The sequence below is a fragment of the Pagrus major genome, chromosome 14 (assembly GCF_040436345.1).
Source record: "Pagrus major chromosome 14, Pma_NU_1.0".
Lineage (NCBI taxonomy): Eukaryota > Metazoa > Chordata > Actinopteri > Spariformes > Sparidae > Pagrus > Pagrus major.
In genome coordinates, this window is record NC_133228.1 from 12,894,100 (window position 1) to 12,921,958 (window position 27,859).

Sequence of the window (27,859 nt, forward strand, 5' to 3'; positions counted from 1 at the left end):
AACACAGCCTTTCTTTTTACCCACTGAATCTAAATGAAATGGGCCGACTTACAGTGACAATGACAGACAAAAAGGAACACGCTGACAGCAAGACAAAGAAAAAACATCCAACATAAAGGAGAATAAGATAACATGAAAAAAACCAACTAGACATTTTAAAGAAAATAGAAATTTACACACTCCAGTGCAGATCAGCAGTAAAACTCATTTCCAGGCGCCGCCTCACGGTTGTGGAGGAAAAACATACATATATTTATATTTTATATTTTCAGCCACCACCTTATCTCACCTTGTTCTGCCAACATTCAACTTGTAGACAGAGAAAATGAGAATGGAAAAATCATACTGTTGAAAAACAGTGTGAGAAAGTACCCCCATTCCATCAGGACTTATTATTTCATTATGACAATGACAGACCAGACGAATTTACTGCTGCCTAGTTCACATTAAGTGATAATGACTACATTACTGAAGTGCTTGAGATGAGTTTTTTATTATTATAATTGTTCCATTTAAAGCAGCAGGATATTTAGTGATGGATATGTAGTTTTCCACTCATGGCAATAATGATAAACAGCACATTTAATTGCCACATCTGACAATTAAAGCTAATATAACTTGATGGTATGGCAGCTTGCAGGCTAAAGTTAGCGGCTGAGCTAACGTCAGCTAATATAATAGTGTCACAGAACAAGCTGCTGCTCAGCTCTGAATGTTTGGAGATCCTGATTGAGGAGATTAGATGCACATCTGATGTAACTGAGGGATTATGACTGTTGTTGACCATCTAGCATTAGCTGTTGGTTAGTGCTTCAAAGATGGTTTATTGACCGACAGACACATCACTCTGTTGGTCTCTATGGAGGGTAAAAACAAGTAATTTTGGCTGTGAGTGGCATTTCACTCCCTTAAAAACATCTTTGTCAGAGTGCACTGACACAGCCCTGTTAAGCACGTTTGCCAGACAACAGCAAACACTTCATTTAGTAGTTAACTCATAAAATAACTATTGGCAGCTTATAAAATCTGAAACGTGAGAACCCTGCCAGCACCACCGATCCTACCAGTGATTTTATGGGGGGCAACTTGGCGGAGAGAGAGTGGAGCGAAGAGACTTTTTATGGTTTTAAGGCGTTATTGGTGCAAAATGGCACTCTGGCTGTTATGAAGATTGTCTTAAGTGATTCTGGAAAACGTACGAAACACTATTTTGTTTAAGCCCTCCGCAGAGACATAACAGTGGATGATCAGCTGTACAGCAGCAAAGTCGATCTTGTTGAAGGACACTTCAGCAGTGCGTGAGGGGCTTGCATGCAGGATAACCAGCTGAAGGACAGTTCACCAGCCTGTTGCTTTTAGCGGATGTTATTGGACGGGGACATGTGGGAAGCACTGCTGCGAAACCATTTGAAGCACGCGACTCTTCTGCCAAAAGTTAATACATTTTTAACTCTTAGGCTCCCTCTGAAGCTAAGATCTAAAAGGTAAACACTGTGAAGGGCTTTTCCTCGAGAAAACACAGGCTAATCTACTGCGCACAGATACTCTGTGATGTAGAAGGGATTGACCCAAGCGGGCTACTTAACACCGGTCCCGACAGCAGCTATTTAATCCACGTTTCATGTTGTCATGTGGACCTCCTCCACGCAGAACTAATTGGTTGTTTTCTCCTGTTGTGCAGGAGGCCATGTCTGTGAAAAAGTGTGAAGGACACTCATTACAACTTGGGCGCACAATCGCGGGCGTGGACACGGATGCAGTCATGGGTGCAGACGAGCGCGTAAACACAGTCAGGAAGAGCTGAACTCTTCCGCGACTGAGAGTCCTAACACGAGCGCTGAGCGAAATCTCCTTGAACCCATTGCCATAGCTTATCACACACACACACACACACACATAAACCGAGCTAGCAGCACTACCACCAACACAAACACACCTCTCTCTTTCTCTCTCTCGCCACCCCCCCTCCACACTCTCTCTCCATCTGATTTGCATTTTGGTTAACAGTCTAATTGCCTCTCATTAAATACCTTGTCAGTTTGATTAATTGGCGCGATACAGAAATGTAAAACAGCAGAGCATTACGATGCATAATGAACAGGCGCTGATTGGGAAAGACGAACAGGCCCCGGTTCAAAAATGCAAAACAGAGGTGAAATCCCACCAACTCCTCACTTTTAAAGTTGAGTCAGGGTTTTCTTCTACTCCTGGAGTGAATCTTTTAACACCTGAGAATAAAATGGCACAGTTAAGGAGAACTATCTCACGATTCTGACTGAAATGTAGGCAATGCAACGAGGCGCTGGTGAGCTCTCCTTGCACCTCAAAAATTCATCTCTCTTCTAATCCATTTCTTGTTACAGGGCAAAGATAAATGCTAAGGGCGCCATGAAATAGAGAATCAGAATAAAGGAAGGCCGTCAGAAGCCGGTGGTTGCTCTGGTTAACGGCGCTGAATGATGAGAATGCTGCTAAGATGGGATTCAAAACGCTCCAGAAAACTTCCCTGGCTAAATGTAGGTTGAAATGAATCAGATCAAAGCATAACAGCAGTCATTTAAAGCAGTGAGTCATCATACTCAGCTTGAAATTGGCTATAATTGTGGTGAATTATATATTTTTCTCTCTCAGCCACATCCTCAACAAAGCTACGGGATTCTCTGTCTCCTTTGAAAAGGCAGGTGCACTAAATGCGAGGTAATGTCAGAGTCACTTTCTGACTTCAGAGCACAGAATTTAAAAGTCGCAAACTAAACTTCACTGATATCTACCGTTTGAAGAAGTAGCATGTAATCTTACAAAATCTTGACGTACAAAAGTTCCGTAAGAAGAATTCTGACATTTTTCAACCTGGCAGACGTCGTACTCACAACCTCTGCTGGGGAAACGTTAACTCCGGCAGAACAACGGGTTCCTAAACCTTCCAAATTCCTTATATCATAGATAAATCATTTCAAAACTTTTCTCTTCGTCCAATCGTTTTCCCATTTGCAAATAGTTTAAGCTGTTATAAAATGTTGGACATTAGCTGACAGTATGGTAGAGTGAATAGTCAAAGCAGTTTGAAAACAAAGAATAGAATAAAAAGATTTATTGATTCATTGATTCTGTTTTGCTAGCTCGCCCTGGGTGCTGGGTCACTCAAAAGCAACACTGTAGCCTATTGTCATCCCGAGCAAGGCTAGGGGTCAGTGTGACTCAGTTGACCCAGCATGGCCCACCAGTTAGACATCTCACAAACCTGATGCACAAAAGTTCTGTAACCTAAAGAGAAATTCTGATATTTTTCAACCTGGGAGATGTTAGCTAACAATGGGAGATGCTAACATTGCAGTCACCACCACCGGAGAGGACATTCAGGGAAATGCAAACTCCAGCTTTCCAAATAAACTTTTATTGTAGGTAACTAATTTCAAAACTTTTCTCTTCATCCAATCAAAAGGAAATACAGAAATTAGACCCCTGGATTAGCGACTGACTGCGGCTAAAAGCATGAGGAATTTACGGGGCAACTTGCTAACCAAAGCTGCCTTCAGAAATCCTTTTTTTGACCATTTGAAAATAGTTTAAGCTGTTGAACATTAGCGGATAGTATAGTAGAATGTTTTGGAAAGACAAATAATAGAATAAAACAAATGTACGTCTTCCATTCTGCTTTGCTAGCTCGTCCTGGGTGCTTGTCACACATGCATCAGTAGCATCATGGTATTCTCATCGAGCGCAAGGCAAGGGTCAATGTGATTCAGTCGACCGAGCATGGCCCACCAGTTGCACAGCCTGCCACTCAAATTTATGAAACCATCATCTTCTTTGCCGCCGCTGCGCCGGGTGATATTGCATGTCAGAGACTTTTATTATTGAAATGACACATTTATGACAGGGAGCCCTCGCCACACGAGAGCGGCCCCCTGAATCATCTCAGCTAAAGGAGGAAGAGAAATGAGATATGGCAGATTATCGGAGCACGCCACCTGCGCTGCGTCACTCATCACAATATGCCATTTTCCATGAATGAAAAAACAATCTCACTTGTATTGAGCTCGAGTTCACAAAAATCATGATCTGGGGGGGGTTTGTGGTTGAAAAGCTTTCTGGTGGTCTCCTCAGGGGGAGATGAGGTCGGCCTTGAATAGGCGGGGGGGTTTCTCTCCTCGGATGCTTATTGTTTCGCGGTCCACTGTGAGCCTATTCAGTCGGAGATAGCGGCATTCAGTCGAACATAATGCAAACAACCGCATTGTAGAGCTGTTTTAAGTCCGCTGGGAGCTGATGTAATGTTTAAACTGTTTGTGTGCGTCGGCTCACAATGACACCATATCTGACTGATTTAGCTGTGAGGTTGAGTGGCTTCCATCACGCCCTTATCTCTGCACAGCAAACACACCCATTCACATATATACACACACAGAGAAACACACATTCTTATCTGTTGGCTTTCCTTATCGCCCGTTTGTATTCAAAAGTGGAAACAGCATTTAGCCATCTTAGTGGCCAACTGATTACAGTCAGTGACACATTTAAAGGTTGACACGGGCCCCTCGCTTAAGCATATCGAGAGCCTCAGGCCTGGCACCAATTTGCTTTAACTGTGCTACTTTCAACCCCGTCTCAACACACGCAACGGCCGTTTCCACACCATGGTCCACTAGTAACCTCTCATAGCCAGTGATGTGTGTAATTGGTGCATCCCAGGCAGCAAGATGTTGTATTAATAGGTAACTGAGACTGACCGTTTTCTTTCTGTGTGACCTTAAAAGTCTGTGAGGAGTTGTGTCAGGAAGTGAAACATCAAATTAAAACAAGCCAGAAAGTGAAAGATCAATGTGTATTCGGGCTGAATTCACAGGACTTTTCAGAGCACAAGAGGAGACAGTGCTGTGAATCAGCTACAGATACATTTACTTTCCTAATCCTATACTAGCTAGCTTACCTTAGCAGAGTATGGTTAGCAGTAACTGTCATCCAATCTCCTGAGTTTAAGGAATTCGGGTGCGTTCGAATGTTTTTAGATGCCACAGTAGGGGAGGGTGAGACGAGGGGCGATTAGTTGGTTGCAATCTGCAACCTCAAACCTAGATGCAACTAAATACACACTGGACCGTTCAGCTACCCTAATCCCACATTCAAATGTATTAAATTATAGATTAATTCATTTTCTTCATCGATACTGTGTTTACCTTGCATCCTAAGACTGTATAATAATCAGGACTTAAGATATGTGGCAGATTTTGTTTAAATATTTCCTTGATCTTCATAAAATGAAGACAATTGGCTAACTAATCAATGTATTTTAGCCTTCTATCCCTTTTTTTCCCATTGTAGGCCAGTGTAGATAGATATAAGAACAAAAGAAAGAACCATGCCATAGGTACCTGAAAGAGTAATAACAAGCATACAAAGTGGGCTGATAACAAGAAAATGACATTTTCAGTAAAGGCTGTAGATCGATGATGACACACAAAGTAGAAACACACACACTCACATAAGCTATAGTACGTATGTTCTGTCCAAGCTCCCAAACTGTAGCACATCACTTTGAACCTCGACCTTTAGGAAGAGACAGACAAGAAGCTTTGGTTTAGGGCTACTGGGAACCATTTTTATTGGCAATGGTAACCTTTAACTTGAGAGGTATATGAAGGCTGCGCTGGATTGTTGGTTCATTACAGCCGTCCCTGCGGACCGCCGTGAACTTGGACTATTTTTGGTGTTCTCGAGGAGCTTTCGTGGGTTATACCAGATGATGTAATGGGTTGATATTGTCTCTCCGTCAGCTTGGTCACAGGCGCGCAGTTGAGTAATGAGAAAGGGAGCTTGTAATCAAAATGGAATTACTGTTTGATATTGATGGAATCCGCACACCTACACGTCTCAGTACATCTCACCCGCACTTGTATGTTCTCCATGCATGCTCGCCCCACTCATACACACAGATAGAAGTTAAGATCCCATACTACGACTAAATTAAAGTACAATCCCTATGAGGAAACAACCTGTGCTAAAGTAAACAATAATAGGAACCCAAAAGAAAAAAATACGTAGACGGAAAATGAGGTTATTTCCGCCTCTCAACTGTCACAATGCTTTAAAACCCTCCTTCAACTTGTCTTATCCTCTTTATCTCCTCATTTGTGATTTAATTACCTCAAACGCTGTGTAAATCCAGCGTATACGATCTACAAAATGTGTGTTGCGCGCAAACACGTACACACACATAAAACCTGCTCGTTCTGAGCCATTATCCCCGGTCTTTGTCGCATCTGCTGGCTATTAATCAGCCCCCAGTTAGCTCATCAACAGGCAGATTGAATAGAGGAACAACAGCAGGTAAACACGCTGGCAGGTGTAGCCGCGCAATCACTTCCTGCCTTCCAGAGCACTCCCTCTGATTGGAGATTAATGTGTCCATCTGGACCTCATTACAACTTAAAACAAGTGGAACTTTCTCTATCGTTTTTTTTTCTGAGATGCACATAGGTTCAAACGGGACGATAAAATGATGCTAATGTGAGTGAAGGGGAAGTTTTATGTGGCAAAAACATGTCATAACGAGAAAGGTCACGGGTCCGATGGAGCCATAAGTTAAAGGAGCACTCTGTAGTTTTGGAGAAGAAATTAAAACTCTATATAATAATATTAATGAGGTAATAATTCAAACTCAGAAATATTTATTTTCCATAACTGAATAAAGAAGCTGTTCTCAGTGGAAGCTAGAAAGGTGGCAGGGTCCGCCACATATAAACAAAGTAAAACAGTATGAAATTGTGTTGTCCTTTAATGTCAGTTTGTTTATTTGGTTTATTCACACATGAAAACAAAGAGAGTTTGTTTATTTGGTTTGTTTGTCAAAATGTCTTCCCCAAAACTACATACTGCACCTTTAATAGCCATCATAGGTGCAGATGGCAGTAGGATGAGGACTGATAGGCACCTGTAGCTGCAACACTTTTCTAACTTATTGCACTTATTAGGGTTAGTGTGTCAATGAATTAGTGTGTGTGGGTCCAACATAATGGTATATTTGTTTACATACCCATCCATGATCTATAGTAAACATGATGTCCAATTTGCTGCTGCTAAGCCCTTGAATCAGGCTAAATTGTATGAGATATATCAGAATACAGCTCTTCATATGTCTAATTTGTTCTCCCAATAATGATGCTGACATTTGGCATATGCCTCCACATTTTAACACTCTGACACTGACTCAAAATCAATGCAAACGATCAATTCCAGGGTGCGGCAGGCTGAAAATGAACTTGGCATACAGAGGTTAAACTAATTGGGTTAAACTCAGCGTCAGAGAGTGAGGTGTGTGTGTAATCTCGCAGCTGTCAGTGTGACATCTCTTCTCCGCTGATTCCCTCGTGGTACAACCTTGTCTGATCTCGCAAATTAAGTAGGTGCTGCATGCTAAAACTGATATTCCCCATGGAGTGAGGTCCTCCCCCGCTGCTCCTCCTCACTTTACTGCTCATTTGCTTTAACCAGTATTATTATGTGTCCAGTGGCCTTAATGGTAAAAATGTAAATAATGCTTTGTGCATTGAGGTAAAAGAGATCATTAAAGGTGCACTCAAAACAAATAGGGGGCAGCGGATCATCAGAGTAATCGCTAACTGCTGCTAACTGTAGCTGCCGTAAGGATAACTGGAGTGATGGTGCTTACACAACAAGCACAGGACAGCCTGGGGCTAGCTGGGCCAGACATCAGCCGACATCTCCTTATTATAATACATATACGTCATAAAGTCAGAAATTTAACTTCTTCACATTCTGTTGATAATTTAAGTCCACTTTTGATTGTTTTTCACCTAAAATTCTCACACATTGCACCTAAAGGGGTTTTCTCCTTCAACAAATGCTGCAATCTGGTACATTATCCATTCTCTGTAAATCTGGCAGTAGCCAAAAGGTTAGACAAGTGCCTTTGTGAAAAGCTGGTCAGCAGTTAAAAGGTCTGAACCTGCTGGGGAGGCACGCTGTGCAGGGGAAACAAAGGAGAATATGTCATTTGCTCCCTCCATCAAGAATTACTGCCAAAGTGCCCTTTATAAAAGGCACTTAACTTGTAGTTGTGTTTCTGGAAGCTGTCCGGTGCCTGAATGTGAAGACGTGTGGAGGTACTGTGAAGCTCCCAGGTGTGAATGGGAAACAGTTTATTGCCGTAAAGATCGTGCATGTCTGTCAGATCGTCCTTGGATAAATGAAAGTTAAAACAAAAAGGCCCTGTGATCTTTTAATCTTTGAACACAACGTCTTTTCCCCATAACATCCAACATCAGAGGTGCCTGATTTGGTCCAATCTTCCCCCAGGTGAACGCACGCGACTTCTCCAAGGTCGACCATGACGAGGCAGTGGTGGAGGCCATCAGGCGAGACCCCATCGTCGTCCAGGTTCTCCGGAGAACCCCCACCAGAGCCACGGCTGCTTGCGGACACAACGACAGCGGCACGCCACAGGATGTGTGCGTGGTGGATGTCTGCACGCAAACGGACATCACCTTCGAGCACATCATGGCACTGGCGAAGCTTCGGCCTGCCACCCCGCCCGTCCCTGACATCTGTCCCTTCCTTCTGTCTGACAGGTACAGTTGTAACCAGTAAAAGAATGCTCCATCTCCTGAATGTTAATTAAACACACCGAGATGAAAATTATTACCCTATATTTTGTTATCTGGAACCAAGAGATAGTTCTTTCCATCCCAAATTAGCATTAAGCTTCCCCGAGGCTTCACTGTGGTTCTCTTTCATTTCATGGTAGTTATTAAACAGTTGTATCACAGTGTGGAAACCCCCAGCATAGCTAAGTACTCTGTCCCTGTGATATCATTATGCAGAGCCAAACCTGCATCCAATAATTGCTTCTGTGTGCTACATCCATTTTCTTTAATGGGAGCTTTTGCTGGGCGATTAAAAGCCAATGGGCTGATAGAGCAGGCTTTCTGGCTCTACGTCCATTCTGTGGCTATTTATAGGGCTTTGCGGGGCAGCAGATGAAATCAATTTGTCCTATAAAACCACAAATCTACCAGTCTTGGTGAGTGATCATGGAGAGGCAGTTATCCTAGTGACAATCGACAGAGGTCATGGCTTTGATGAGGCCACACATACAAAATAACAATACTTTTATGTTACGTAAATTTCAAATTTGAGATAACCAACATGGAGACACATAAGGGTGCAAACATTAATGATCTTTAACATGCGCGTCTCTTCTTTTTTCTCTCCAGCTGCCATTCCATCCACACGATGGAACATGAGTTTTATGAATGTCCAGAGTACCTGTCCAATACCCCAGCTGAGGTGGAGAGGACTGAAGAGTATGAGTATGAGGTACAGTTTGACATCTTTCTGCTGAATGTGTACGAATAATGTTTTCCCCCTTTCTTTTCTGATATAATGCTGCATCCTCTTGCACCTCCGACTTCCAGAGTTGAGAAGCCGTTCTTCTGACTTTGGAAGTGTTCATGTGCATCAGTTCGGAGTATGGGTAGCAACATGGATGCCAAAAAGAAGTTTGTCAACTTGTTACTCATTATTTCCATCTTCAGTCTGACATTGCCTCCCACTCTAACTGATTTACGTGGGGGAGGGGCATTTTGGTTTCCCTACTGGCCAACATATTCACCCAAATATTACGTCATTTTAAGTCGACACCAATACATAGCCCTGCTGAGTTTAAGAGTGAAGCAGAGCGAAGTAAGAACAGACTACGATGTTGAGTGATATTGAAAGGACATGCTGTCTTTGTAAAAGCTCAGTTGGTGGAGCGTGTGCCCGAGGCTGTGTACTTGCTGCAGCAGACCTGTGGTCCTTTGCTACATTTCCTTTTTCTTCTCTCTCATCCTGTTTCCTGTCACCCTCAGTTGTAGTGTCAGAATAAAAGCCATGAAAAGACCAAAATAAGTTGCCGTTGTTGGTCATTACTCCCCCTTGGTTATGGCACACCGCCTGTGGTGCTGATTGGCTAATCATTAGCCCCGTGACGACACTCGCTGCATCATCTGCTGTTTCAGACGAGAAACAACTAGTCACAATGCCAGATGACTCAGTCAACTCGGTGGAGTGGATGGATTGACAAGGTCTGGGCCCGGGCAGGTCCTATTCATCTGTCAGTTTGACCAGCTTTGGTCCAGAACAAGATAACTTGACAACATTGGTATCAGATTTGGTATACATTTTCATGGTCCACAGAGGATGAATACTAATGCATTTGGTGACTCCCCTACCTTTCCTCGTATGGCAAAATCAGAAATGTCTTTCTTAAGAAAGAAAGAAACATTAAAATATAATGGGTAAACTTCCATGGACTTTACAAATCAGCCTTCCTCTGCTGCTTTTGTTTGATTGGTTCTGAAAAGGATGTCTCAAACTGGGAGCTTGATAGTGACATGCACAGCGTTGAGTTTTCCAATGGAGATAATGCTGTATCAAGCTCATATGAACCCGCAGGATACACACAGCTCATTACACGGGACACAGAAACGCTCAATTGTGAAGCTATTTGTGGCTCCAATGTAAGTGCATTGAATAGGCTTAACATTTTCTATTGAAGCAGTCGGTCACAAGGCCACTGTTGTGTCAGTAACACACAATATCCCTGGACATAATCCAAGGCTAGCCCTGCCATGCGATGCTCACAGGTCCCATAACAATACAACAAAAATTGTCTACCACAATAATAGAGGAAAATTGGCTGCCCCTTGTGAGAATTGCACCCACTCTTCAGGTTGTTTTGTGTAGCATAGCGAAGTCCCTGGGTTTAAGACGGAAGGCCATTTTTCATTCAATCGTACCAAAAGAAAACCCCTCTCTGAAAGGCCTCCCTGTTGAATTACCTGTGTTTTTCATTCAGACCGCTGTTAGTTTCCTTTTCTTCATGCGCTGTCCCTCAGAATTGTTTGAGCCCCTTTTCAGACAGCCACTTAAAGCTGAACAGAAATTGTGAGTATGTTATGTGTCAAGAAGGACATATTCACTGGAATCAGAATGGATTTGGTGGGCTTTCCATTTACAACTCACAAAATGATTATTAGAGCATAGTTTCGAGGTTTGGGTGAGCAATGACCTTGCACTGATTCATTAATCCGGTTATGTTCATTATTAAGTTATGGTTGGTGGTGTATCTGCCATCTGTGGTATGTATGAAATCAGTTTTATCTACTGTATGTCCACCACTTATACAAGTAAACCTCATAAATAGGAGGCAGCAGATTGTGAATGGAATCAATTCACTCATTGCTCGTTTGTAATGCAACAAATTGTGCTTCTTTACAACGCAAAATGCCTTAAAGCTGCATTACTTCCACATTCCCCTTAAGTAGACATATATATAGTCGAAGATGAACATCTGCAGGCCTGCTAGGATTCTTTGAGGCCGTCTGAAGTGCAACGCTAAGTGATAACGTTGGCGTGCTAACATGATCACAATGAGAATGCTAATGTTGACCCTGTTCATCTTACTTTAGCATGTAAGCGCTAACCTTTGCTAATTAACACTAAAACACAATGTAAGGCTGAGGCTGATGTCGATAAGTTTGAGTTTAAAAAAAAAAATAAAAAAATGTTTTACCTGATAAGAGCATAGAGGAAACATCAGGGGATCACCAAACGACAAACTTAATTACCTGTATTTGTATCTGTATGCAGGTGGCGGGGCTTAATCTGGAGAGGGAGGTGCCTGAATATGAAATGGGTGGGGTTTACAGGAAGTTGTTGATTTAAGCCTTAAATTGATATTGATGGTTGTAATTAGAAAACTACGAAGATTTTGCTTCATCAAGGGTACGGATGTGGAAATACTCAGACGTTACTCAGTTCAACCAAGTGCTCACTCAACCATAGTCGAATGAATATTATAAATAAAATCCAGGGCCATATAATAATTAGATTTTTCACTTAACTCAAGCACTCCCTGTAGTTTAATTGACCAACTCCACTGGCCTTTGTTGAACTGACAACAATTGAATCACATATAAGTTTGTCCAAGTAGCTGGTTATGAATGATGAAACCCAAAACCTGCCTATTTTATTCATACATATTTCATTCAGTGAGCAGCTCCAGTTATGCCAGCTTAAGGTGTACGTACTTTAAAATCTTGTGCTCAGAAGAGGGCAGTCTGCCATTCAGTCGAGTGTCACCCTTGTCAAAGATGCATCATGCCAGTACGACAGTGGCCCTCGGGGTCATGCTAGGTGACAGTGATGGGTGACGTTTGCTACTGTCAGTGGTCCCCCCTGGTTTAATAGGCACTTCCTGGCTCAGTGAACTGCATTGTGGGTCATTAGGATTCCTCTGCTGCCAGCTGTGGCCTTATACCTTACAGCGTCATCTGGATGAAAGAGTCTCCCGTGTGTGTGTTAGAGGTGGGAGCGGGGGTGGGAGGGCTCATGTGTGGTAATAGCAGTAGTATCAGAACAAGGTCAGCTTTACACACACACACACACACACACACACACGTACAGTCAACTCCCACCCCCACCTGCCAGACGTACACACACCAAATCAGCCATCCTCACTTACCTCTGTCCATCCATGTGTATCTAACTGAAACATGAATGGCTTTTCTCCTGGATGGAACAGAATAGGGCTGCCATTACTTCTGACAGGTTTAGCTTCACTTCCAACTGATTGTCCACATGGGTACTCCTGCTGTCATAATACTCCTGCTACTTCTGCCAAATCTACCAAACTATAATGCTGCCAAGTAGCAGACAGTGGATGTAGTAAAGGAGTTTCAGAGCTAACAGTTTTACGGATGCTTTGATTGTTAAAAGTTCACAGTGGAATAGCACGATCCCAATCGCAATTTCCAAAGTTACTAAAAATACTGCTGCGACTATCAGAGTTAATCATGTTCTCAACAGTTGCACCCCTTTCGGATATTAATTTACTTCTCAGGCAAAGTGATTTTAATGAACGCTCTGTTTGGTCACCAGGTTACACAGTGCTGTTAATGAACTGGCAGCAGCCTGCCAGAAAGCAGCCAGTCAGCTGTTTGCCGAATTAATCAAAATAAACATGTCTTAATTATGAATCGTAAACCGGTGCCAAACATCAGAAGCTGGATGTTTTATTAATCCTCAAAAACAAAAAATATTGGTATTCAAAGGGCGTACAGGGGGAGTGTACAGCATATTAGGGGACTTAGAAAAGACAGATTTAATAAAGAATGGTCAAAATTAATGCAGCCTGGGCTAAAATATCCCAGTTTTTACTCTGTCGTACGAGCCAAGCACAAAAATGCTGGATCCTAGAATCCAACATACTGTGTCCTCATACCCTAAACAACTGAATAGGCTGGTTGCCAGCTACTCCCAAAGCAACATGCGAGTGCCAGCACCTGGCAAACTGGACCTTCATCATACACTCGCTGTTTAGTTAGCAATAGTTTTTAAACACAATCCAATAAAACCCCTGATGGCATCCTTAGGGTACCTTTGTCACATTTTGAAAAGCTACCCTCCCCAGCACCAACTGGTTTGTGTTGAGGTTGTCAATGGCCATACTCCCACGATGTACCACCAAGTAGCACTAATGCAAATTAACAAAATGCTGAGGGAAGCTAAAAAAAACATAATTTGTAAGCCTTTCCTGACAGAATCATCATCACTACACTTCAAAGACTGTTGCTGTAAAAACAGTGACAGCTGGAAGGATATCATCACCTGCAAAGTGGAAACAATGAGCCAATGAACAGTAATGGCAGTAATGTCTTTTGAATGAAGCATTAGGTAACTGTTAGGTGCATATTAAAATGAATGTTTCTAACAGATGTGTAATTTGGCTGTAAAAGACCTATTGTCATACGTCTTCATTCCTCGTACACCTTAGTAGCATGTGGTAAATGTGATCTCCTGTTGAAAATTGGGAAAACACAAACAGTAATTTAAGAAGATAAATTCCATTAGTTGTCACTATGCATTATAAGACACGTGAAATTAGTTAGACATCACTGCTGGGCCATAATCCAAACTCCACAGTGGCACATATTAGGATCCAATCATCACTAAATGAGCCTCTCTGCAGTTTCAGCACCCACGGCTCCACACATCTGGAGACCAATCACTGGTGGGCTTCGCTCCACCATAACTGACTCCAGTAATCCAGTAAAATCCAGAATAATGTGCACTGACATTAAGGCGTGCTAAATGCTATCTGATCTCACTGTCAGGGTGTGTACAAATCAGACAGTTAACTTAACCGGTGAGGAGCGTGTGTGGGTAGTCAAGACCAGCATATGGTGTTACTATATTATAAACTCCTAACACACCCCAACCTTTGAAGGTCAGGGCTGTCTGCACAGGGGGTTAAATGCCACAGAAATTAATTACTTCCCCTGTCAATCTCTGCTATCGTGGTTTCCCATGACAGAAAAAAAGGGGGTTGGGGTTTAATTCTTGCCCCCCCATCATCATCCCCTTTTTACCCCGCTCCCCTCCTTTCACAACTTCACCGTGCTGAAATGAATTTGGCAGCGTGGGGTTAATAAAGATTACCCCCCAGAGTTATCTTTATGTGATTACCTTTATACACAGCGGGGATCAAAAGGAGCCAGTAGCTGGTCGGGGGCTAAATTTAGAGATATTTCCTGTGGGAGGGGACCAATCGGTGAAATACCACCACTACAGCCATCAAACACCTGCCCTGTACGTTGCCACATGCTGGATTCAGTTTGATACTAACAGGCTGTTATTCCATTGATGTACAGAACACATGCTGGGGCTGTGTGTGTTTGTGTGTGTGTCTCTGTGTGTGTGTGTTACATTGTACCTTACACTCTATTGTGTGTGTGTACATGTTCATTCATTGTGCTGGCAAGACACCTTTTTCTCTGATAATCTGAATAATAGCTAACAGCCTAGCAGGGTAGCAGCTTGATTTAAGTTATGGAAGATAACCAAAGATGTTTTTTTCAAACTCATTTAGTAATCATCCTTCAAGCTGCACTATATTTATATTTTTATACTGAATTTACAAAAAAAAGACAAAGTGGCTGTGTCGTGGGTGACTGCAGTTGCCCTTAGCTCTAAAGAGCGTTAGCTTCTCTCAGCTAACTGTTTTTAACGGCAACAATTTGACCCTTTTGGTGTACTCACATGCTCTATTCAGCACCATTTCTGGACACAGCAGGCAGTTAAGTTGAAAAATTCTGATAAACCCACAATACATTGTCCAGAACAAATGACAGAATATGTTAGCAACTAGCTGGTGAACATAGCGTAGCATTAAGGAGCTAAAGAGATGTTTCTTGTTCCTGGTCTCTTTTGGAAACTATATTTTGATCTCAATGAGACTGCCTGGTTAAATAAAGATTAAATGAATCCAAATATATGAAATATTTCCTTCAGGAGTTGGTGGAGACCAAAGAAGAGCAAAAAGAAGAGCACCAAATGAATACTAATTTTGCTACGTGTCTGCTGGATGTGTAAGCAGGCAAATGTTTGCCAACACTTTAGTCATATCAACTTAAATTATCAACAGAAAACAACGTCAGTTCTGATAATGTGTCAAAGACGTGGATGTATTGTGTTGCAGAGGTATCTCCTGAAGTTAGCATGCTAACAGCTAGCCCCTGCCATTTCCTGGGGTAGCAATGTAAAGAAGACAAAAACTCACCCGATGCTCGGAGCTCTCAGTCTGGAGCACTAGCTGCATGGCTAACTGATCTAGGCTAAAGAGAGCTACTGTTAGCGAATGCTCAGGTGATATTCTGCGCCCCTATTTCTTTGGAGTATGAATTTCCAGGTGGCCAGTTCTTACATATTGCACCCTTAAAAGCCTTGACATGATAGATAGGCAATCAAGAACATGTACTATTGCAGCCATGTCTCTTAAATAGTCTACATCCAACTGCTTTGGACACCTCCTGTATGTAGCTAGCAACTGTAATGATTAAAGTTCTCACTGGTTATGTTTGGTGGTTAGGCATGTAGTTGTTACAGTCAAGGTTAGGATTAGAGGCTTGGGAATACACTATGCAACAATCCTCGCGCCTGAAGCAAATTCACTACTGAACAAAAACACTCCCAAAGTGATTAGTTACAGTTATGTAGAGCGTAACCATCAAGTTGGACTTCATCTCCCATGGGTGGGGGATGAAGGGTGGGTGGTATCATTTCAGCTGTTCTGTAAAACAGATGAATAAACTCTGCGTTTGAGTTGATATGGTTTTGGAAACCATCAAATCCACTAGGGAAATCATAGGCTCCCAACAGGTGGCCCGTGGGAAAACTTGTTTGGTTTAAAACATTATTGGTGTATTTGTGTGTGTTGTAACAGGAGGTGGAGCTGTGCAGGCAGAACAGCCAGGAGAAGCTTGGCTTGACACTGTGCTACAGGACTGATGATGAGGAGGACACCGGCATCTATGTCAGCCAGGTAGGTACAAAAATACTGTTGCACATTGTTATTTAACTATCTTCTTTTTAGGATTTAATGGCAATTGCTTCTTCATGTCAGACAATTACCTTCCACATAATAGATATTTACTGTTCTGTAAAATAAAATGCGACGCTCAAGAGAGGCACTGGAGTAGAAACAAGCGCTCCCCGATGAAGGCTGCAGGTTTGTTAAATCAAACTCAGGGCGATCACTTTCCTTTGGAGCAGGAAGTTATTAAAAGGTGGCATGAAATCCCATTTGAATTTCCATCCTCACATCCTGAAGCAGGGAGCAAGTCGAAATCAACTAGGGAGTAAGGAGAAAGAAATGTTTGCCAGTCAAATATCAACTCTGAATGAGCCACGCATGGCCAAAGAGGAAGTCAGGTTTGAAATGTGAATCTCATTCTCATTCCTTCTCCTTTAAAGTGATTTAATTGACGGTTTTAATTAGCTCTGAGCTACAACCCTCTCCTCCCCGCCCCCCCGCAGTAAGTGAAATGACACCCATTTTCCCATTTACTGTACCCCCTCTGAATACCAAACACTCACAACAAAGAGGGAACATATTGCAGAGATTCCTTTTTAAAATTCAAATCATTTGCAGCTCAGGAAAAAAAAAAACTTCCTCTTGCAAAATTGTTGATAAGAGAAAATGAAAACAGATTATTGCATTATATGGAATTATTAGGGCTTTAAGCACTACAAGCCGAATTAGAAAATGTTTTGTCTGACAGCAGGTGCGGTTTCAATCCAGTTATGAAGGAGAAAAAAGGCGTGGGAGTGAAAAGTAAAAGCTGTTATGAGGATTAGAACGCTGCCATAACAGTGTGACTGGCAGAAATACAAAGACCTGTGGCTCCTTTTAACCTTTTTAAGATTGCTTATATTTCTCTGGTATTCAGATGAACAATCTGAATACAACAAACAACACCGGTACCAGCTGAACCTCAGCAGATTGTTAAAGCAGCTTCCCTCCGTCATCTATTTTTGTATGTTTGTTAAAACAGCATAAAAATGCTAATTTCCCCTCATTAAAATGTATGTATGGATAGTATCAGTGCAACTTTGGGAAGTGCTTGATACATTTTTTTTCCTCCACATGTAGCTATCTCTCTTGATCTTCAATGTGAGAACAACAAAGTTTATGAAATGATTATCGAGGGCTTGTAGTGTTGTTGCAGATCCGCCGGGATGCGTTTTGAAAAAACGCGAGGTGTTGATTCGTTCAACTAAAATAGAATCACGTCTGTGCCGTAATCACTTGGGACTTTTCTCGAGTCTTCTCCTCACGGTCTCTCGTGGTCTTTCCGCTCATGCTTCATTTATGACTCGCAAGCATCTTTTGTATGATGTCAAGGACTTACATGTTACCTCAGTCAGTGTCGCCAGCTATTAAACTCAGGATAAATGAGAAGCACTGACACAAGAACCTGTGAAAACCCACCTGTGTTGTATGAAAAAGACAGGGTTGTCAGCAGGAAAATAAGCAAAAAGAACAGACTTTTATTCCTGACGGCAGAGATGAGAGAGTGTTAGTGAGAGAGCGGTGCATCAGTGGTGTGTCAGAGATACACAACGACCGGTTGTCAGCATTGATTTTCACCTTCTTTTGTGCAGGTGGAGCCAAACAGCATAGCAGCCAGAGATGGACGTATCAAGGAAGGAGATCGTATTCTACAGGTGTGTGTTTTCATCTCAGTACATTCTCGACAGATTATATTACGAACTCACGTGGCTTTACACATGTCAAGGTTTAAGCCTCAGTATTCTTGACATCACGGACAGGATAATAACTTAACTAAAAAAAAAAAAAAAAACCCTCTACTTCTTGCTTCCTTTGCAAACATGCCATGTAGATCCTCGGAGCCACTTGCAAGGCGGTCTGTTTAGAGGATTTCCAATCTGCTGGTGTCCCCAGTCTGGGCAAGCATATGTATATTTAATGACCTCGTTTTACCAGGGAAATTAAAGTCCCTGGTCGCAGCTACACCAGGCACTACATCATCTCAAGCACTCCTTATCCCTTCTCAGTCTCATTATGCAAAAACACCTATGGGGGTCGGAGATTGTGGATAGTCCTCTCTAACCGAGAACGAGTGAAATGCTGCAACCTTATATTTACTTTCCCAACATATTTATTCTTTGGATTTTATCTGTATCTGTACAGGATTAACAAAAGGTTTCTTGACTCCAGGCTAGCCACGGTAATAAGTCCCTCGTTAAGACTTAACGAGACATCACCTATGCTCTCTATGTTTGATACCAACTCAGATATGGGTATGTAGAGGTGTTTTCTGCATTCATTAGATACTCCTGTAGGCGTGACCTCACCCTATTAGTCGCTGAAGTCATTGAAAACACCTTCTGCCTCTTACTTGCCCTCCTGACATCTGTAAGTTGTGCTGAAGGCTTACAGATCTGTTCGCCTGTGAAGAGTCTCACAGTTCCCTTTTAGTATGCTTTCCTGAATGATGAGGTCATTGCGCTGCAGAGCAGTGTGGTCTTCTTGTAAAGGAGAGGAATATGCAGTGGCAAAACACCTTTTCAAAAATGAGTCTGTATATTGCAAAGACGAGCGCGCCGCTTTGAAGCCATACGCTCAATTTCACCAAACATGATGAAATTTCTCTTTTCAATATGAACTGACATAGACACTGCCCTCAATAAAGAGGGATAAACATCTCAGGCATGTCTCTTCAACAGTGAACTCAGGGCACTTCACTCAATCTTATCGCTTTTGATCATAAGTCAAGTTAGAAAACACACACGTCAGCTTTCAATGCAAAATTTACATTATGCATGCATCCATACTGTAAAAAGATAAATAGAAAATGTGTATTTATTTTCAAATAGAAGGGTTAAAAGGGTAAAAACTGTCTTTATATAATGCAGGTTGAGCTGCAATGATTAATCGTTATTGAACAATTACATGAATTGCAAAACTATTTTGAGAGAAAAAGTCAAGATTCTCTGATTTCAGGTTCTTAAAGATGCAATATGTAAGAATTGGCCACCTGTTCAATTCATACTCCCGACAAATAAGGTCAGCATATCACCAGAGTAACAGCTAACTGCTGCTTACTATGATTGTAGCTATTGTTAGCTAAGTTAGCCATGCAGCTAGCCTACTGGGAGAGTGTTTACTGTAAACCACTAGCACAGGAGCTTTGGGCCGCTAGGAGAATGGTTTTTAGGTCTGGTTGGCTAAGCTGGTTAGCATGCTAACTTCAGTTGATATCGCTGCAACACAAAACATAGCAGTCTTTGAGTCCTGCTAACTAATATTCTTACATATTGCTCCTTTAAATGTGAATATTTTCTAGTTTCCTTACTCCTCTATGACAGTAAGCTGAATATCTTTGGTGTTGTGGAGAAAACAAGACATTTGGGGACGTCATCTTAATCACTAAGCAACATTTTTCATAATTTTCTGACATTTTATGGACCAAACAACTAATCAATCAATCATAAAAGAAATTGAGAGATTAATCGACAGTGTAGGCTACTTGATATTAAAGTGTTCTGTAGTTCTGTATGCGTCCATTAGACAGTTGTGACAGATAGGAAGGCATTATGTACTTTGCCGAATACAACATTGTAGTGGAACTCTGAGCTGTGACATTCACACAGAAAGGAGTACTTTCATATTTATTCTTGTTAGTTTATATAAATCTGATTTCCTGAGGTATTTCCATTACATGTAACGCTAAAATATAGTTTGATGTCGTCTTGTGCACCAGCATTACCTCTCCTCCATATTTATTGTCTATACTGTAACACTGAGTAGCTCTGTTCTCTCCACTGTAGTGCTTCTGTGTCCCAGTGGTGTGAGTGATTGTTGGTAGCGGGGCCTGCTATACTCCAGGCCCTATTATCTTCTCCTGACAGCCCCATTACTCTAGTGAGGAAAAGATGAACGCCACCTGTCAAAGAACAGTTAATTGTGTGTCTGGATGTGTGGTGAGAGCAGACTCTCGTGAGGTCGGACTACGCACTCGCAATTGACTTCCTTACCAAGCGTGCAGTCTACCCAGGCCTTTCCTGGGGTGCGTGGAGTTGGACGAAGTGATGGCAGGAAGGAGGAGGAAAAAAAGTGTGAAAAAAGACTAATGGAGGGAGAAAATGGGTAGAAAGAGTGAGCGAAGAGGAAAGGTGTCAGCATGTGATTACTATAAAATGGATGATAATGATAAAAAGCACAGATTGCCTTTCTCGGGGATGTCTTTGGGACTTTTAACAAGTTCGTTCTTCTTAACATGACCATCTGTACTTGTCTTTGATGTACAGATTAATGGCTGTGAAGTGCAAGACAGAGAGAAAGCCGTTGCCTTGCTGTCAAGTGAAGAAGCCAGGAGCATCATACTACTGGTGACAAGACCAGAAATCCAGGTAAACACACACAACCCTGAACCGGCTCTTTGCCCTATTTTTGACAACCCATGTCATGTCAGATAACAACAGCTGCCTGCTAAGTGCCTTCTCCTTTCCTTCGAACTGTCAGCATGATTGTCTGGAGTTTCTACACACACACAAACACACATACATCGCACATGGCAAGAGAGACAGGGCTTCTGACAGGATTTTGTGATTTCAGCTGGAGGATGAGGTATGGCTTGATGAGGAGCAGCAGCAGCTTGTGGAGGAGCTGAAGATGGAGATCCTGGAGGAGAGGAGGAAGCAGAGGGAACGCAACTTTGACAGGGGAGATGAGGTGAGAGCGTAAACTACGAAAAAACAAGAGACAAATCTCCAACAAAGAGGCAGAAGGGTGTCAGGAAAAGCGGGAGCAAATGTATTGGGGGTAGGGAGGAAGGATAGACTAAATAAACAAAGGAAGCAGAGGAGGAAAGATGATGAGAACACAGGATTTGATCTATGCAACGTTACCATCATTCAGTCCTTTTGCCATACAGGAATGTCGCTGGATTACATTGAATGCCAATGATGCAAAAATTCTTGTTTTTAACCCTGGCAACTCCGGTATAGTGGAGGAAGATCGTGGCCATTACAAATAAACAATAATGAAGCAGGAAAGATTATGATTTTGGTAAATGAAAGGGCAAGCATTAACTGTAGGACTTTGACAGGACAGAAATTTCAACTCTCTAGTGTGAAAGTCAGACGTGCTAATGTCAATCAACCACGGTGAAATTATCACCCTGACTGTCAGCCTCTTTATTATCTTACTCTTTTGCCCTTGAGGAGGACTAACAGTATCTTTCTTTATACACCAGCATCAAGCTGAAGAAGAGATGACAACAGATACCGCTACCTGTTCCTCCAACAATCAAGACAAAGACAGTGGGTTCGGACGATGTACAGACAGTCCGGAGCACCAACCCTTGCTCGGTAGACTCCACAGGAGGACCCCTGCTCATTGCCTGAGGGACCGATGGCGAGCGGAGCATCCACACACAAGACGAGGGACTGTAGTGCCACAGGACACCCAGGGTCCAAGGACATTGTCCAAAGGCCAAGGCCATGAAGGGGTAGTCAGTATTCGCAATGGTGGAGGTGGGATCCTAGGTTTAGAGAATCGCTTCCAACAGCTCTTGGAGCTCAAGTGTCAAATCAGGAACGGAGGCGAGTGTGGGGTGTACTCCATTCGACACAGTATAGAGTGTAGTCTCACTGAGCAGGGAGGAGGGGATGGAGATGACATAGATGGTGTTGGAGGGGAGAATGGAGTGGAGCAGGAGTTGAGGATGCTAAATGAGGAACTGCGCAGCATTGAGCTCGAGTGCCAGAGCATCATGCAGGCGCATCAGCTCCGCCAGGCCAACCAGCTAAACGCCTCACAACCCGCGTCCTCACCTGGACGAAGCCCCAAAGATGGTCACAAGCGGCACGGCAGGTTGGCCGACATCCACGAATACCCAGAAAGGTCGGACAGCGATAAGATCCGAGAGAAGGACAGCTCCAGCGCCTACAACACGGCGGAGAGTGCACGGTCGACACCTCTAGGTATGGAGAGATCTCCTGATCACTCACTGCAGAGACACATCAGCATCACCAACCAGAAAAACCTCAGACTGGCTTCCTCCACACCCTCCAGCCCCATCCCTATCCCCAAGCTCCAGGGCACACCCAGTCATAGCAGACCGGCAGACCCAGGCTCTGTTATCTCAAGCAGCCCAGACCAGAGCAACCCTTCCCGGTCTGAGTCGGATCCTGCCCTTCCTGCAGATGATGAGAGGTGTGAAAAAAAAGGGAGGACCAGAGATTCCAGGAGGGGGCTTCCCTATGGGTCTTCTTATCAGACAACCCCCTATACAGGCCAGGGAGGATCCAGGCAACTTCAGGTAGGTGAAATTGAGACAAGACGTGTCAACCCAATGCTGATATACCTTTGAGGTGTGCTAACAATGTTGTCTGTGTTGCAGAGCTACATGCAGCTACTACAGCAGCACTCATCCCTGGAGTATTCCCAAAGCCAGCTGAGCCTGCTCAGTGTCTGTCGAGATCCTGTGAACCGGAGTGGGCGCCCTGGGGAACCTCGTCTAGAGTGGAAGGTCAAAGTTCGTGCTGATGGCACACGTTACGTGGCCCGGAGGCCCGCTCGTGACCGCATTCTGAGAGAACGAGCACTAAGGATCCGAGAGGAGAGGAGCGGAGGCATGACCACAGACGACGACGCTATGAGCGAGATGAAGATGGGCCGTTACTGGAGCAAAGAGGAGAGGAAGCAGCACTTGGCACGGGCCAGGGAGCAGAGGAAGAGGAGGGAGTTCATGCAAAAGAGCCGCCTCGAGTGTCTAAAAGAGGGGCCGGCCAGTGGAGCCGAGGGCAGGAAGGAGATCAATATCTTGGAGCTAAGTCACAAAAAGATGATGAAGAAACGAAACAAAAAGATCCTGGATAACTGGATGACCATCCAGGAGCTCATGAGCCACGGGGCGAGAGTCCCAGAGGGCTCCAAAGTACATAATGCCTTCCTATCTGTCACAACCGTCTAGTGGACACATACAGAACTACAAAACACTTTAATATCAGGTAGCCTGCATTTCAGGAACTACTGCTTTATGTAAAAATATGTCAGTTTGTGAAATGAAAACTGTCACTGCTGAGGACGTCTGTAGCATCCCGAAGGCAACTTTGTAACTATCACTTTAAGAATGTCCGAAAACTATCATTACAAAACCTCAGCCTTTCAAAACACGACTTTTCACTGTTCTTACACTGGCTTTTTGGTAACGCAGATGACTTTGGTAGCATATTGGTTCAAACTGATGACAAAAAAGTGACGAACCAACACATTAACTTCATGTACACTGTGTATCGTGTCTCCATATTCTCCACTCTTCTGTTTCACTGCGTATGAAGCGACTTCACTTGCCTCGTTCGAGGCGGCATTTTTTTACAACGGGGAAAATACAATATTTTTCACACTTTATAAACTCGGTAACTTTTTGTAATGAATTTTTCTACACTGAATGTCAATGTACTGTAAACATTTTATTGTAATTTCTTATTTATGTTCGTATCACCAAAACCCATCAAGGTCAGAATTGACACTATTTGATTGTACTGTAGCCTGCATCGTATGCCGGACCTACACGAAGAGACGACAGGAGACACTCGGTGAATCCACATTTCAAACGACCCCTTTCCTGAGAAGTTTAGAGCACTCAAATTGAAGCACTGGAAGTATCGTTATGCTTTCTCTGAAGCTCATATTATTCATGAGCTGGGAGGGCTTTTCCTTTTTTAACAGTTTTACCTCAACTTACAGTCACAACTCTGATTTATCAAGGGGTAGAATACCTGGTTAATTCAAACATTGACCCAAACAGTCCTTGGGTCACACCTGAACCATTACTATGAACCATAACTGTGTGAATTATGTTTAAAATGTGAAATAGATTCATATTTATATTGTTTACTGTTATTTCTATTTATTGTAAATTAATTTTTATGGTCCGTCTGATAAATATTTCACATTAAGTGGCTACCCTTGAAAGGCCAACATGTTTCAAGGCATTGTCAAGAAAATGTATCATATTGCAGCCTTTCAACTTAAATCTGCTGCTTTTCACTGTAAAGCTCATTGAAGAGGCCTTGAGTTCAGTATTTGTTGATGGTGATATTTGTAATAAAACAATAATATTAAAAAGATTTCACTTTTAGTCACTTTATTACCTGTACTGGACTTAACCTTCACATGTCAATATATAAATCTTAGTCTTTTAGTCTTGCTAAAGTGTGATACCGACATCTCAAAATTATCCAGTTTTATTACCACTAACACGGCTGGAAAATGTCCAGCTTTCTTTCTACTAACACGGCCGGAAAATGCCCCGACATCACCTAAAAATATTCGGTTTTGTTGCCACAAAGATGGCTGGAAAATGTCCAAATGTATCCTCCACAATATCCGGTTTTGTTGGTGAAAATGTCCCAATGTCTCGTCAGAAATGTCCCAACGTCTCCCCAACACTATCCGGTATCGTTGCCACTAACATGGCCAGAAAATGTCTCGATGTCTCCTCAAATATAGACAGTTCTGTTGGCACAAAGACAGCTGGAAAATGTCACGCACACCCAGTGGTTTCATGCTTACCGCCTCGGACAGCGGTCTCTTCCTTGGCAGCTGTCTGGCCTAGCTCTAACTCCACCACCATCCCCTTCACCTCCTGACTTGACAATCAGCTCATATACGTGTACCGTGGACGTGATATGACCTGTATTTAGTCTAACAGATCAGGCAGAAAAAGTCTTCCTCAGTCATTTTTGCATTCAATAGATATCCTCCATACACTGAGCGGAAACAATCCCAAGTGACCTGGCTGGTGACCTTCTGACTACTTTCTGTGGAAAAACTCAAAATCAGCCACATCATGTTTCTGCTCTCACCCCCTCTGCTCAGAATGAAACGCACAGAGCTCCAAAACTTTTTAGTAATTCAGTTTGAACGTGGTTCAGCCAGCAGTGAGTGATGTCTCCATCATACCCAGCATGCATTATGCATGCAGGCCGGCGGTTCACATGTTTGGATTCGAGAGGCAGAAGAGCAACACCGGCATCTCCCTTCTCCAAAATAAAAACGTGCGTTTCTTTGTGTGGAAAATGTATTATTACCTGCAGAGAACAGCACATTTGATCCGGTGTGCTCGTGCGTGAGAGGAGCCAGGTTGTTTATCTGCTACATCATGCAGGAAAATCCTCGTAAGTGCTGCTCGTGATCAATACCTTGCAATCAGCTTACGCTCTGAAAACAGAGCGTCTATTTGTGAGCGATTTACAAAGAAAATGATTGCGAATCGAACACACGGGAGAATTAGATGGGAACTGCGATGATTGCTGCACCTGGAGAAGTCCTCCACCTTCCTCCAGGCTGAACCAAACCAAGCCTCCAGATCTCCATATTCACACTCTTAGGAAAGTCATAAAGCATTTTGATGTTTTGTGGCTTGATAGCACACGGAGTAATTTACCCTGTCGCTACAGTTTACAGTATTCATGTATTCACACTGGGATGACTGACTGACGGTGTGTGGGGGGTGGGACACGGGTGCACGGAGGCTGTGTGCACGTGGGGGGGGTGCGTGTCCATTTAGCGATAGGAGGCATCAAAGCTAAACTATACTCCCATTTCAAAGCATTAAGGAGATGCCGGTGAAGTCTCCTCATCCCCTGTCAATCTGCTGTGTCTGTCCACAGCCCACTGAACTGAAGAATTAATGAGAGGCATCAGACTGGCATCCCCAGCACCACGGCTTTTTATGCATAATATTAAATCAGGTAAGCACTGCACCCACTTTTTCCTCCCAGCTACCCATCTCTTCTGTATAATATCCAACCGGTTCTATCTGTGTGACAGAAGTGGCACAGGAACTGAGGAATGATGCGTCGCAGTCATCTGACTATTATAAATGATTAATCCCAACGTGCACAGCGAAGGTAATTGAATGTATTTGAATGTTGATCTGTGACAGAGGTAACAACAGTGTGGTGGCCGGCGCTGAAATTGGTGTTGGATATCCATACATGTAATGAAGAACAGTGGCATGACCAAAATACATAGCTTAGGTCTGAGGCGTGACGAAGACATGATATTAAAAGAGAATATCATTATAATTCTGTGACACACTGTAAACCAGAAAACCCCACAGTTTGTTTTAAACTACTACTGCCTGATTATTGAAACTTCACACACTACCTTTCTTATACCTTTCTCATAATCATATATATTGTTAATCATGTGAAAAGTGAAGTATTTTGAAATTACGGATGAAAAAGCAATGAGATAACTATAAACACATAGTCTGGAGTAGCTTAGCTTAGCATACAGACTGGACACAGGGTGAAATAGCTAGCCTAGCTCTGGAAATTTGAAGGACAGCAGCACATCTAAACCTCAATAATTTACCATCTCATTGGTCTAATCCATACAACATTGTCTTTATGCTAAGCTAAGCTAACTGGCTGTAGCATTGTATTCAATGGACGTATGGGGCTATGAGATGGTGGTATGCTAACGTAAGCTAACAGGTTATAGAATATGTTGTTTTACTTTGAAATATGGCCCAACGGATTCATACTATTCCTTCATCTTTTCAGTTGCTGATCAATCGGTAAGCGGTGAAATGATAAAAATGTGTCAGATGTTTATAGAACCTGGAACACGGCAGTCACAGACCTTTTGAAATAAGAGGAAAATGTGAAGAAATACTCCTCACACGCCTTCACACAACAGCCTGCAAAATGTACAAAAACCACCGGTTCAATCCAGGTAACATCCATTGATTTCCCTGTTAAAAAATAAAAGCGCACGGGGCAAAAAGGTTCTTCAACTCCAGGAGGAAGACACCGTGGGGATTTTGTTCATTCGGTAATTAGTGTTTGTGGAAGAGTTGGGCCGGTGTTTGTTGAGAAACTTTACAGCTGTTTATTCTCAAAAAATCTACAGCTCCTCTCAGCAGGATCCTGCTCCAAAACACATAAACACGAATATGTTGAAATCCATATATCCTGCCTCCTCTTCAACCATTCTTCTCATCTGTCTCATTCAAATTCCAACAGCTGAGCGGCCCGGCGCAGCACAGATGAAAAAGCGTGGTATCCTGGCTCTCTTTAATCTAACGATGCCTTTGAAGCAGCTGCGAATGAGTGGGAAAAGAACAAAGTCAGGTGTGGTTTAGCGAGACGGCGGTTTAGGCGACGTGATGGGAAGTAGGTGACATTTTGTGTGTGTGTTTGGGTGTTGACGCCGTGTGTCCTTGAGTGTGATTATACACAGTGTGCCATTATAAACGAAAAATGTAACTTGGGAGATCCTCATGAGATGCTCCCTTTATAAGAGGAGGAAAATGTGGAAAATAGCACGTCTGTGTCCTGATTATTCAGAATGTTCAGGCCACATAAGATCTACACATTCAATCTAAAAATGACATTTTAAGAATTGAACCTTCACTTACCTTTTGTCGTCAAGCCTGTTCCCATTAGTCAGTTATGCTACTGTTGCTTTGCC

At 42.8% G+C, this 27,859-nt stretch overlaps 1 protein-coding gene across 1 annotated transcript in view; it reads left to right on the forward strand.

Annotated features, from left to right (window-relative positions):
- pdzrn4 (PDZ domain containing ring finger 4) overlaps positions 1 to 23,345 on the forward strand; it is a 35,244-nt gene extending 11,899 nt beyond the window's left edge. Inside the window, exons 2-9 of the mRNA XM_073480885.1 lie at positions 8,317 to 8,588; positions 9,234 to 9,336; positions 16,286 to 16,384; positions 18,007 to 18,069; positions 20,677 to 20,778; positions 20,984 to 21,100; positions 21,624 to 22,691; positions 22,773 to 23,345. Coding sequence (XP_073336986.1) covers positions 8,317 to 8,588; positions 9,234 to 9,336; positions 16,286 to 16,384; positions 18,007 to 18,069; positions 20,677 to 20,778; positions 20,984 to 21,100; positions 21,624 to 22,691; positions 22,773 to 23,345 — 2,397 coding nt within the window. The remainder of the gene's footprint in view (positions 1 to 8,316; positions 8,589 to 9,233; positions 9,337 to 16,285; positions 16,385 to 18,006; positions 18,070 to 20,676; positions 20,779 to 20,983; positions 21,101 to 21,623; positions 22,692 to 22,772) is intronic.
- Positions 23,346 to 27,859: the final 4,514 nt, after the last annotated feature.